Source organism: Marmota monax, unplaced genomic scaffold (genome assembly GCF_021218885.2).
Source record: "Marmota monax isolate L192 unplaced genomic scaffold, Marmota_monax_Labrador192_F-V1.1 WCK01_AAM20220418_F8-fsc00025, whole genome shotgun sequence".
Taxonomy (NCBI): domain Eukaryota; kingdom Metazoa; phylum Chordata; class Mammalia; order Rodentia; family Sciuridae; genus Marmota; species Marmota monax.
Genome location: NW_026691950.1, coordinates 3,779,464 through 3,793,261, shown reverse-complemented (window position 1 = coordinate 3,793,261; position 13,798 = coordinate 3,779,464). Strand labels below are relative to the sequence as shown.

Genomic DNA, 13,798 nt, shown 5'->3' with positions numbered 1-13,798 from the left:
TCTGTTTGGCTATGAGCCTGCAAAGACTTTAATTTAGGGTTATTTATCTTAGTTTTATCAAAGTGACTCAACAACAGGTCAGCGTTTATAACCTGTTGGTGGCTAATTGAAGAGGCTAGAGAATCAGAATTCCATAAAAATGTAAAAAACAGAGGAAAAAATAACTGCATTTCCGTTGGATAGGACTATTTAAGCTTTTATTACCCATCATCATCATTATTACTATCCTATTTTTATTGTCATTTCAAGCACATGAGCATTTTCTCATTTTTATTATTTGTCACATTTTATTTCTATTAACTATGCCACAACAGGATTATAACTCTCATCCATAACCCACAGGGCATTCTGAGTTGTGTTTTGGGCTGTGAATTACGTATTCTCTGTTTTCCTTTTTCTTGATGAAAATTACCTCTAAATGGTATTTCTACATTTTATGAGACAATATTTTATGTAGAGCTTCTGCATTTTGGAAGAGTTCTGAGCTCTTCTATAAGTGGATTTTTAAAAGGATTTGAGAAAGTAGCTTTCTTGGGTTGCCAGCTTCCAAACCACAGCTTCCCATCTTGAAGTAGACTGACTTTAGGGGTACAGCATGGCATCATGTCCCCAAATTCAAGAACCCACCCCTTTGCATCCTGGGAACTTGGTAAAATAGCCATAATCCTACCTTGCAGGTGAGCTCACACACCTGAGGGAAAACATTTTTTAATATAGTGTTAAATAAACAGTCTCCTTTTCCAAAATGGACAAGTATATTTGCAGAGATCTTAAGTACAGGAACATTTTAAATTAATAGACCCTTGTATCTGTTGCTCTCCTTAAAGTTCTTTTAACTTTGCCAATTTATGTTCATCAGCTCTTTTCAAGTGTCTCAGTGCCACAGTGGTTAAAAAAAGGTAGGCACTCTTTCCTGTAGCTGCCCTTACTGTCCACCTTGTGCCAGCCACAGTAGTAAGCATTGTACTACATCAGTCGTGGGACATGTTTATTATACCTACTGTGTGACAGATGCTGTTCTCCACCCTGGGGGTAGGATATTGTGTAAAATGATAAAAATCCTGATTCTCAAGAGCTCTTCATCTGGTAGGACATTGGTGGAAGCCTCACTATATACACCAGCAAGCTTGGAGTAGTATCCCTATTCTGACAGAAAGGAGCTGAGTTTGGAGAAGTTAGTCACCTGCCCAAGGGTGAGCCCAGAGTCCAGCTTTGCAGTTGAACTGACACTGCTGCAGGGGAGGAGAAAGGAGGCCAGCATGCCTAGGGCTTGGGGCAAGCACCTCAGGCTGGTCATCAGTTGCTCAATAAATGGTGACAGTTATTAATAAAGTTTTTCCACAAAGGTGCTTTTGACACCAGGAATGATTCTGGCCAGCCAACCTGGATTTCACTCATCCCCGATCCTGGCTGCCCTGAGGGCTGAGGGGGTCAACTGGACAGAGCCCTGATAAGCCCTTCCCTCTCAGTGCATGAGAAGCAGTGAGATTTTTTTCCCTGTTTGCTCTCTTCTCCCAGCCATATTCTGTTATCTGTGCAAGATACCACCTTTTTACTTAGGAATCATCTTACCTCCATCTCCCATAACCTAGTCACTGGATTGGTTGCCTGGTGCTCTTGATTCTACATCTCATTCCCTCTTCTGTAACTGCACTGCTCCAGATTACTTGTATCTCACTTCCCATTTCCCAAGCTGTAAAACGTTAGTTTCTACCTGTCTTCTGATCAGTCACCTCTTACACACTATGTATGTCCCCCTCATTGTACACAGAACAAAGGATTGGTATATGCTCCCAAATGCTCACTTCATAAACACATTATAATACAGTTTATTGTATTTTACAGATGGAGAAACTTTTGTTCCAACAAGGTTGAGTACTTTGCTCACATTAATTTAAGACAAAAAAAAAAAAAAAACAAGAATCATCTTAAATCCAGCTTGTCTCTAAATCCATAGCACAAACTGCAGCCTCAACTGCTTCCCTTAAGAAGGGAAATCAAGTCACACTATATAGCTTTCTGGAAAAACTGAAGTGATGAGTTTCCATGTGCACATTTTACTGACAGTTTCCTAGCCAGCTCTGGCTGCCTTTTTCTGTTGGCTTCTCTACCACTTACCTTTCTCAGTGCTTAACTAAGCAGAGCACTTTTTGAAATAAAACCTTGTCAGACCCAAACGGTGCCAAATTTATAACCTGTAGTAAATTTGCAGAGTTGTAAAACTGAATGAGTTTTCCCTTCTTTATTTTGTACACCTTAATTACTGGGGAAAGAGTACATTAAAACTGAGATCATGGGTTAATTAATTTGTCCTGGACTGTAGAATTTTATGGACAGCCAGAACTAAAGTAATGGTTGTGTAGGTGCAATTGACTAAACATGGCTTATAAATGTTACAGAAATTCCCATAATTAGTCCCACTGCAGCTATTTAGCCTGGGAATTTTATAGCAGACATAAATTATGAAGGTGAAAAGTAAGAAAAATTTTGAGTTGACATAGTGGCATTTGTAGAAGCTATAATTTGAGGAAACCTGTTTTGCATTATTGTTAATGATTTTTTTTTCTAGTTTCCACAATTCCCCTTTTTTAAAAATCACTTTTTTAAATGTTGTTTCCACTGTAACACAGTGGCTATCAGGTGTTAGGTGCTTTAAACACAGGTAATATCTGATTAAAATAGACCACCAGCACCATTTCTAAAAGTACTTAACTGCCAACCAGAGGATGAAGGGACCTGTTTGATCACACTCTTCAAAGTCATTTTTTGCATATTTTAATAGATTGAAAAGGAAAGTTACAGGTTATATTTAAATAGTGTTTCCTGTCATTGGATCTTGACACATTTTAACCTACCTGTTAAAATGCGAGTTATAAATAGCTCCTCTTTCAAAGGTGTTCATTATACCTCATTGGCTCTTGTTATAGAAAATGCAAATGTAATTTGAAAAGTGCCCATTCTGAGTGTGAGCAATTACTTGTGCTCTTCAGTATCGGTTCATTGTCAGCATAGCCACTTGGTTAAAAAGCAGGTTTGCCTTTGAAATGGAGATCACTTTGGCTTCTGGCTGGCTGGCTCAGTAGGTAATGAGAAAATATTTTGCTTTTCCAGGGAAGCAAGCAGCTGTTGAACAACTATCCCGTCTACATAACGAGCAAACAGTGGGACGAGGCTGTAAATTCTTCAAAGAAAGATGGGAGACGGCTCCTTCGCTACCTCATCAGATTTGTTTTCACAACCGATGAGCTTAAGTACTCATGCGGCCTTGGGAAAAGGAAAAGGTCAGTGCAGTCAGGAGAGACAGGTCCCGAAAGACGCCCTCTGGATCCAGTTAAAGTCACATGCCTCCGAGGTACTGCATCCTTCCGCTCAGTGTCCACCATCCGTGATCCCATTTCACCGCATTGGCTGTGGCTGCCCCGTACAAGTGTTCAGCCTTACTGTATTTTGATTTCTTTCCACTGAGAAGCGTATAGGCTTCATGTGGCCCATCTACCTGGTAGTGAGAAGCTCTGTAAAAAATCGTTTGCTTTAGCCTCGTTGTTCTCACTTAATGGTACATAAGCATTGCATAGCACCTCATGTTTCACGCTTTAAATTCAGATTTCTTTTTGCTGCCAGAGGAGGCCATTTCTGGCAAAATGGGAGCATAGGGAAATGCACAAAAGAAAGGAAGATGTGGAATATATTTTTTTTAATTTGGTAAAATAGAACTTTTGTTTCCACTTCTAGCCTGCCACCCCTCCCCTAACTTTCTTCTCAAGAATACTCAACCCAACTCCTTAAGTTTGTTTAGAATTAATTTTCCTTAGTGCCTGCAGGATATCTTACCCAGTAAAACTTTGTTTTGGTTTAAAGTTTCTGTATTAAAAATGCTGCTTAGAGCTGGGCTCAGTGACTCTGGAGGCTGAGGCAGGAGGATGGCAAGTTCAAGACCAGTCTGGGCAACTTAGACCTGTCTCAAAGTTTTAAAAATAAGAAGAGCAGAGAATGTAGCTCAATGGTAGAGTACCCCTGGGTTCAATTCCTAGTATCACAAAAAAAGAAAAAAAAATACTAAGTATTCAGATAATACTACCATTTCATTTGTATTAACTGGTGATCATTTTGCAGCTGATCTGCACTATTGAAAGCAGGCAGATGTGAGGAGGAGGAATCAGGAGGTATACAGTTGATTTGAAAGATACAAATAAACATGTAGACAAGTAGAAACATAATAGTGCCAACTGAACACTGGCACATCTGAAAAATCCACATTAGAACACTCAAATATTAACCTGTATAGTTCAATAGCAGTTTTATTGACTATAAAGTTTTAATTCTGGTTTAATCTGGATAGGGATCAAAAATTTTCCTGATGAAGAAATTATAGTTTTGTTTTTTTTTTTTTTAAGTTACCACTGATAAAGTCTTTGTTTATTAGAAAGAATATCCCTATGTTCCCTGCTGAGTGCCACCTTACCGTAAGCACTTGGTTTCTGCAACCATAGGTGGCTAGGCTGAATACATGGTATTTATTAGCAATTAAGATTCTTAGCCAACGCCAGAGATTTCTCATTCAGCATGCATGGCTCCTGGCCATGATCACCCTAGATGATCTTGTTGATCCTCATGTAAGTGGCCTATGCCTCAGGAAACCATCTGAGAAAAATACCAGTATTAACTGGGTATACTCCAGAGCCTACCTCTCATTGGCCAATCTGAAAATTTTACTTAGACTGACTAGGTGATAGAACTTACTAGGGTTCATTTAGCAAACTAGCCATAGTTTCCCTTATTCCCCAATATCATCAAAAGTGATGGAGTTATTCACCAACAGGCAGTATTGAGCTTGGGGGCTCTACTGGGTGCACTCTTTATATATATTCAACAAAGTTGCCCTTAGGCTTATAAAGGAGCCAAGATGAGGGGTGTCACAACTGTATCCCTTTCTAGAAACTTGATTCACATCTTATGTTAATAGCAAGTCAGACAAACAGAGGGATGAAAAGACATCCCAGAGAACCAATGCCATTGCCTGAAGAACACTGCTGGTCCATGGTCACACTGATGCTGGCCAGGCTGCCTAGCCAGAGTCCACAGTCTCTAGTACATTTCTCACATGGGGCATAACCCACAGCTTTTATCCAGCCCTTAAGTGTAAAATCCATGGGCAAGAAATGGTGATCATGCCAAAGGCAGCTGAGCTATCCCTCCTCCAAGCATGCTGATTATATTCTGGTAACATTAAATATTTAGTTGAGATCATATATTATGCTAGTAAATATGTAGATATTTCAGTTTGAGAAGGAAGTGTAGCCCATCTTGCAGCATTTTAAGAATGAAGAAACCTTCTCTGAATTAGTACCCTCCCTCTCATTAAGACCCTGCCATTTTATTGTGCTCAGTCTTTAAACTCTTAGCTGGTTAAAGAATACCATGCTAATGATATTTGCTGTGCTTCTTGATTTAACTTTCTCAAAATATCAGTGTGCTCCGTTACTAACCTGCACCAGGCATGGTGCACACAATGTCTTACTGATCAAATTTACCTTTGTTTTCAACAGCAGATGTTCCTTAGCAAGATGACCTCTCCCTTAGGGGATTTTTACTTGTACATATGAGAAGAAAATTGGTTTGGAATAAGTTGGGTGTAATAAGTGACCTCATCATGGCACTGCATTGGATCTCCCATACAGCTTTTCTGATGGAGCTTCTGTTAATGTTTGAGCAGCCTGTCCTGTTGTCATCTGTCAAAACCAGCTATTGTTTTTTTCTCTCTCTCTTTACTGTTGTGTATATTCCCACAGAATTCATTAGGATGCACTGCACCTCCAACCCCGATTGGTGGATGCCCTCCGAGGAGCAGATAAACAAAGTGTTCAGCGACGCTGTGGGTCATGCCCGGCAGGGGCGGGCAGTGGGAACTTTCCTGCACAACGGTGGCTCATTTTATGAAGGAATCGATCACCAGGCTTCACAGGATGAAGTCTTCAATAAAAGTTCACAGGATGGATCTGGGGATTAGTGGACAGAATCTTCCCGCTGTAGCAGCTGGTCCTTTCAAGAGCTCCAATTGTGAATGTCCATTTACCATCACCTGAGAGTCCAAAGCATGTTGTTCAGTCATACTTCACACATTCTCAACCATAAAACTCCCTTGACCACAGTTCCCAAATAGAAATCCATTTTAGGGTTGTTTGGGAAGTATATGGCACCTACAACAAAAGAAAGAAATTGTAGTTGATTTTAAGTGATTACTGGCTAGACAGTGAGGGTAGAAAAATAGGTGAGCTCCTACTCACCTGTCCGACATCTTCAGGTAAGCTCTGCTTCTTGAGCAGAGGTAGCTTCAAGGAATGGTGAGTTAGTGTTTGCCCATGAGAGAAGGCAAGACATGGGAGTTATTGTGAGGGACAAAGAAAAAGTTTTCTCTTATTTTAATTCAAGTAAATTGTCCATGTTTTCCAAATACTTGAATTCTGAGTTCTCAGCAAAGATATCACATGCTGTCTGTACGTAACAAAAAGTCTATTAATAAGAAGCCAGAGAACAGAGGCCATTGGTATAGACAGTGGTTAATTGGAAGTTAACTACTTTTTTGTTGTTTTATAAAGAAAACTTCCACTGTGTTGATCAAAAGGGCACTGTGTGATCTCTGGAGTTTACAAATAGTAGTCATTTTTCATTAAGCCAATCAAGAAACATCCAAAGATTCAAAATCATTTTCAAATGTTTGATATCTTGGTTCATAGATGCATAGGTTCCATAGCATTAAGTCTGGCTTTGTCAACACAATGCCAAAGTAGCGGGTTGAACAGTGATAATTCCATCAATTAGTTTGGTGCACTGAGACCAAGCTCATGGTGCAACCTATGGTATTTGCTGCACTGATCAGATGTTCAGGCACTGAGAACACACCTGCCTCAAGGCCATTCTGATAACTATGCAATGGGCTTGTTCATAATTTCTTCAAAATTTGAGAGGTTTTCTGTGCTGTGTTGATCTTTAGGTTTTATCTGTTTCCCATTGTCTTGATGAAAATGTCTCATGCGATCTGTGTGCCGCCTTTGCCCCAGGATTCCCCTGCATTCCAGACTCTGGCTCCGTTAACACTGTTCCACTCCAACTCAACTTCTCTTTAATTTATTGAGCTTCATATGTGAAATTAGTGATGTCTTTGGAACCTTTCCTATCAACAAATGCTACAGAGGTGCTAGAATCATTTCCAGAAGGTTAGTTGTTCAGCTTTGGAGGTGAGGAGAAAATTCCTTTAGCAAACAAGTTCAGATTAGTACATTCTTTGTTGAACAAAGAACTAAATGGGCAGCATTTATCGAAGGCTGTTAATGTCATCTGTGAACACAGGTTTTGAAAATTGGATGAAAATTTTTAATTCATGAGCATGCTATATTTTGTTAAAGTAAAATCGCAAATTCTTTGCATTCAATAATTAGTATCCAGTGTATGTGAAATCCTAAAAACTAATCTTTCTTAAAAAGTTTGTCTATGGAGATGGTCATTTCTCAGATTTGTTGGACGATTTAGGGAGATCCTTTTGGGTGAATTAGCTCAAGGTTGGAAGTAAAATTATGTAAGCAAATTCAGTGTCTCTTATGGCAACTGTGAGACCAATATCTTTGGCTATTCAAGGATGCAAGGATACTTCTTGTGTTTTTAGAGGTCCAGAAAGTCAGTGTCTTATGAGATTTCTTTGATGACATGAAACCTTGTGCAGAAGAAAAACACCACCATAGCCTCATCTGTTTTTCCATCTTTTTTCATCCTGGGCTATAGTCATTACTGCAAGGTACATTGTCATTCTTCTGTAGCAGCAATACTTGACCATAGCTTTTAAGAAAAACTTCTCTTACTATTTATCTGTGAATCTGAGGGTTCTGCACATTTCTTCTCATCTGTGCATAGCCCTGCATTGTGCTGTTCTTTCCTGAGGGTGGTGTGCAATCTCATGCAGCCTGCTTGTCACTTGAGCAGGGAAAGAACCCACAGAGTGGCTGGAGTTTTTTTTCATCACCAAGACAGCTGCTGTGCTAGGCTTGCCACACCACCTTTGTTCCAGAGGCATACCTGCTCTCTTCCCTCCCCTGTACCCTCTTCCAGGTGAATTATCAGCTGTCTTTTAATATGCTACAAATTCTAGACTGTTCAAACACAGATTGGCTATCTTGCACGTGAGGAAGTTAAGGCCCACAGGGATAACTTACTCAGCATCCCATAGCCAGATCTCATGCTTCTCTTGGTGCCAAGACCTGTGATCCCCAGCCTCGAGTCTTGTGTTCCATCGTCCTCAACAGTAAGTCTTGTGCATCCCACTTCTTTAGTTTACCGCCTGACCCAGGTACAACATCAGTTCAGATAATCTGGCCCCTCTCCTTAGCACAGCACGCATCTGTGCTGCCGTTTGAGCTTCACCTGTAGGGTAGTGTGTTACCTTTGTATGTTAAAGATTCCTACATGGTCACCTCATTGTTAAATCGGATCTTAGCAAAGGATGTATTTTTTGGTAAGGGTCAGCAGCCTCTGGCAGTTTTAACTCACCACTAAAAATGACATCCCATTATTGCTGTTAAGCTTTCCCATGATCTAGAGATTTGGAGATGTGGCTTGTTTTCTTGATAGATTTGCCACGTCTTTGGTAGTGAGACACATTGTTCTTTTGTCGACTTTTCTCCTTGAATCATTTCAGCATTGGTGTAATTGTTAAAACTCTAGGAATGCAGATGTGTTCCATTTCATTGGTGAAAGGTGGTCCCAGGGCTAATCTGACTGCAAAGACCAAATGTGGCAATTTTATCAATGGCTAGGTGGGTCCAGGGTACAAGCTATCAGAAGAGTCCATACCTACCAAAAGTGACAGTGTCTCGGCATTTCTTGTGTTTTCCATATTTCTGCTTCTCAAAGTAAACTGAAGCCCCAGCATGGTTCCAGCCAGGTTAAGGATAACCCTGGAAAGATCTGTCAGTAACTTAGATCAGGAACCTGGGGAGGGGAGTAATATTCTGCAAGCCATTGAACCAAGTCACATTTCTCACACTTTCTGATGGTGCATTGTTCAGAAATCTCATGGTTGCTTCACCCAAGTGTTAAGTGCTTTTGAGAAAAACTGGAAACATTTCAATTTACTTGAAAGTGTTTTCTCCAGTCCTTAAACCTGGGCAGCCCTTCCTTGCTTGGTATTCCTTGTTCCACCACAGCATCAGTAAAAGTGAAGTGGGTGAGTGTATATTTTAGATCATTGTTTACCTCTTCATAAGTAATAAAACACATTTATAGAAGAGTGTCATCAGGACTATCAGGAGATACATATGTATGTTGTTATAATCTTTAATTTACCCAGCTACTCTGTGTGGCATCAAGTGATGGTAACTGATGTTGATAAAATGTTTTAAATCCAGTAACTTTCTTGTAACGCCTGATATTTATGCAAAATCTAGACAAGAACCCAAACTTTAGAATCTGCTGATTTGTGATTTCTACATTTCCCTGCTGCTTTTAATGACTTGTGCCTCCCTTCTGTTGCTCTCAAAAAATGGATGGAGCATTATATAAAGATGAAGTATACAATGTTTAGAAACACAAACACACATTGCACTCTCATTTGGATTCTGTCATTCAATATGTGCTCTAGACTTAAACCTAATACCCATTGACTACCTCCTCAGTTTATTAGATTTCAATTTTTTAAAGTTTCATTCTTAGATAACGCATTTAAATGTATAACTTCACTCATTCAGTGCTATGTCATTTCATAGTACAGATCTGTGTTAATTTTTGACAGCTCTTATATACAGATTTGTAGAAATGTAATAGAAAATGATTTTGCACATATGGTGCAAATCTTGCTGGTGTAAGTTTAATGTAGTGACATGTGCCAAAGCTGCTTGGCAAAACATGTCAAATAGAATGCTCAAGTCAGAACTCTAATGTAAATGTGTCTAAACAACAGTATGTATCATTATGTATTTTTGTAAACATAGTGATGGTTTCTTTCAGTCATTTAAGTACTGGATAAAAATAACTGCTTCACTTGAAATAATGGAGGGAAATGTCACCCAGACTATGGCAAAGTTGCTTGCATTGTTAGGCAGTGGCATTGGATTTTTCGTTTTCTTTTTTCTTTTTTTTTTTTTAACAGAAGTGTGAATTGACATCAGAAAACATCAAGAAACCCCCCCTCTGAAAAAAAACCTCATTAAGTACTTACCTTCTAAACGTAAATGTTAAAACTTTAGCTGACATGTTAACACATTAGAGATGACTATTACCCTTCACCAGTATATCAAATAGTGGGAAACATTGCAAGGGTTGGACTTCTCTCATCTAATGACCACCATGGTCAGTTTGATTGTTGAAAGCATTAAATTACTAAATCCCTGCAGTAACAGTGACTAGATTAAGCTTTTCTCATAATTACCCATAGCTGGTTAATACAAGGCTTTGTTTTCATTGAATCACTAGTCCCCAGATTGCAGTGAAAGTGCATGTGCTAGTAGAACCCATTCAAAATCTGTTCATTCTCAGAATAATTGCACTAGTATAAGTGTCCAGATGTGTCTTGGCCATGTTGGAAAAGCTTCAGGCCCATTCAAAACCACTATGACTACAATAGTTAACTACAGCTAACTAAGAAATGCAACTATTGTGTTCTGGTTTGCCAGTTGTTTTGATAAGCACTGTAATGCATTCTTTCATACAATCACAGCTACCCCCTGAGGCCGTTCATATTATCACTGTGTGTGGATAAGGAAACTGCCCCGAGTGATCCATCAAGATCATTGTAGGTTCAGTAAGTGGGATGACCAGTTCAGTTTTCCCTGGTAGTCAAAGCTCAGTTCTCAAAACTTATCTACACTTCTAGGTGGATTTTTTTTTTTTTTAACTTAAGCCAGCAAGGAAAAGTTGATATTTGTACTTAAATAAGAGCATACAAAACACATATCCTCTGAAAACTACCCAGGTTCCTGCATAAAACTTGACCTAACAATCTGTGAAGACCAGAAAAGTTTTAATTTAAGTGAGTAGATTAAAACTGCTAGTTCTTTCACATTTGTCTTATAGTCCTAGTATTAAAATATAGGGATATAAAAAGGGGAAAAAATCTAATTTGGTGAAATGACAGTCTTTGGGGGCTCCTAGAAGTGGCACTGGGCATCGGCCAATGTTCCATTGTCTTTACATTTGTTGTATTTGTAGCCTTAGAGTTAAGTCAGGTGTGGAAGAGTGTTTTAATTTACAATGTCATTGTGAAAATGGTTGTGAAGATTTTGTAGGCAAATACAATAAGTTGATCTTTTCCTGTAGTTTTGGCTTTAACATCAATTCGGCTGTGTTTTTAAGTTCAAGCATGCCAAGGTCATGAGGGGCCTGGTCGAGCTTAGGAACAGGGCATGCCAGAGGTAGGTCACAAAGCTTTCAAGGTCACTGGTCCAGCCTGACCCTGCCCAGTTTAAGCATTGCCTTTATGCCTCTCTCTAGAATTTCATGTAGCAGCCTAACATTGGGGCCAACTTGCCTTTACTCTATTTTCTATGATGAATACTTGTGGAAAAACTGTGACAAATCCATTGATCCTAATATTTTTATTGTTGGAGTCTTGTGGATTCTCTATGAATAATTTCTATTTGATTGTACTGTGTAGAGTTAATACCCATTAGGGAAATGTTAATAAAACTACAAATGCATAGTGTAATATAGAATAGAAAAGAAAAAATTTTGTGAACAATTTATATAGAAGAGTAAGTTGTTTTTTAAGTGTTAGGCACATTTCTTTTAGGAACTTAAAATGTTATAAGAGTTTTTTAAACATTCAATATTTTTAATTATAAGAGACATTTGTTACTAGAGCCAATTATTTCAGGTGTTCTAATTGGAGTATTGATTTTATTACCTCATATACCTCTAGAATGCCACATGTTCTGTTGGGGATAAAGTTGCACAATAAATGTCAAGTCTCTGTTAAGTGTTTTAAATTGATTTTTGCATCTTTCTCTCCAATTCATTGTGAAACATTTTGGGTTTTTTTTTTTTTTTTTTTTTTTTTTTTTTTGATAGGGAACTTTTCCCCCAGAAGTTTAGGGTTTTAGGCTTGTCTGTAGGTCGCAAAGAAAATAATATATGCTTAATACTCAAATAAAAGATACCTCAGTTATGTCAGGGAAGCACCCAAAAATCATCTGAAAATTCATTTAATCCAGTGAATGAAATGAGCAGCCAGTGATGATACAGGAGTGATGTGTTAATTTAAAAGGATTTCCATACAGTATTTTGTACGTTAACATTAAACATATGCTTCCTACTCTCAATACCGTTCCATCAGGAAGAAAAAAAACACCCTGCAGCTGCTACTCCTGACCTTTAAGAATGAACGAATATTGATTGTTTACAGTATTTGAATAGTGTTTGGAGTACAAAAGCAGAAGGCTGGGCTAAGAAGGTGATAGGATTGTGGCTTCCCACTTTAGTTACTGCATAAAGTATAAATTTGATTACCAGGGGCTGGGGATGTGGCTCAGTGGTAGAGTGCACACCTAGCATGCATGAGGCACTGGATTTCCATCAGCACCACATAAAAATTTTTTAAAAAATTTTTTCACAACCATTGTGGAAGAGCAAAATTGAATAAATGTTAGTTTACTGAGACAAAACAGTTTTATTTGGGGAAAATAAAGGTTTTGTTTTGGCCCTTGAGGAGCAAAATTTTAGCCAGTAGTTTTAGGTAGAAAGCAGTACTCCAAATAATTTTGGTTAGAATTGAAATACCAACTAAAAGGAAATTCAGTTTATTAAAAGAATTACCAAATAACTCGAGCTGCTGAATATATTATAGCAAGGCACACTAGGGTAAGACTGCTGATCAAAAATACAGTTCTAGCTAGGTTGCAGGATACAAGATCAATATGTAAAAATCAATTGAATATCTCCACACTAAGGATGAACAATCAAATCAAGAAAGAAATTCCAATTATAGCAACAGAACAAAATGCTTAGGAATAAATTCAACAAAGTATGCACCAAATTTGAATACCAAAATATGTGAAACAATCATTGGAAGAAAGTTTAAAAGTCCTAAATAATGGAAAGATACCCCCATGGTAATGGAGTAAAAATCTCAGTATTGCCAAGGTGACAGTCCTCACCAAGTTGATCTATAGATTCAACACAATTCCTGTTGGAATCTCAGCTGTTTGCAGAAATTGCCAAGCTTCTCCTAAAATTCATATGGAAACAAGGAACCCAGATAGCCAACAGAAGTAAACGGTCATGTCTCTCAGTTGGTTTTTAATAAGGGTGCCAAGACAATTCATTGGAGGAAAAAAAAATGGTGTTTTCAACAGATGGTATTGGGACAAGCAGGATATCCACATCCTGAAGAATGAAGTTATACCCCCACTTCAACACCAGATACAGAACAACTCAAAATGGGTCATAGGGTTTAATATTCTAAGGAAACATATCAGTAAATCATGGTCTCGGTTTTGCAATAATTTCTTCAATATTGAGTTTATACTGTGTAAGCAATAAGAAAAACGATAAATTTGATATCAACAAAACTGGAATGAGAGTAATTGCAAGTCATTTATTTGGTAAGAATCTGATATCCAAAAGTGAGAACTCTTAAAACTCAACAATAAAATAGACCATTCAAAAAATGTGCAAAGAAACTGTCCTTCATGGAAGGTATGCAAATGGCAATAAGCACATGAAAAGATGTTCAGCATTATTAATCATCGCCTTCGCCAAGATTGCATGTTAGCTTTGTGTTGCTCTGATCCAAATACCTGACAATTTAGGAAGGAGA

General features: G+C 38.3%; 1 protein-coding gene across 2 annotated transcripts in view; it reads left to right on the top strand.

Moving 5' to 3' along the window:
- The window catches only part of Bend4 (BEN domain containing 4), a 34,250-nt gene extending 22,277 nt beyond the window's left edge, over positions 1-11,973 (top strand). Inside the window, exons 4-5 of one of the 2 annotated variants that reach the window (XM_046455850.2) lie at positions 3,112-3,352; positions 5,790-11,973. In XM_046455850.2, coding sequence (XP_046311806.1) covers positions 3,112-3,352; positions 5,790-6,007 — 459 coding nt within the window. In that variant the 3' untranslated portion in view covers positions 6,008-11,973. The remainder of the gene's footprint in view (positions 1-3,111; positions 3,353-5,789) is intronic. The other variant, XM_046455897.2, reaches the window with a different exon arrangement.
- The last annotated feature ends 1,825 nt before the right edge of the window (positions 11,974-13,798 follow it).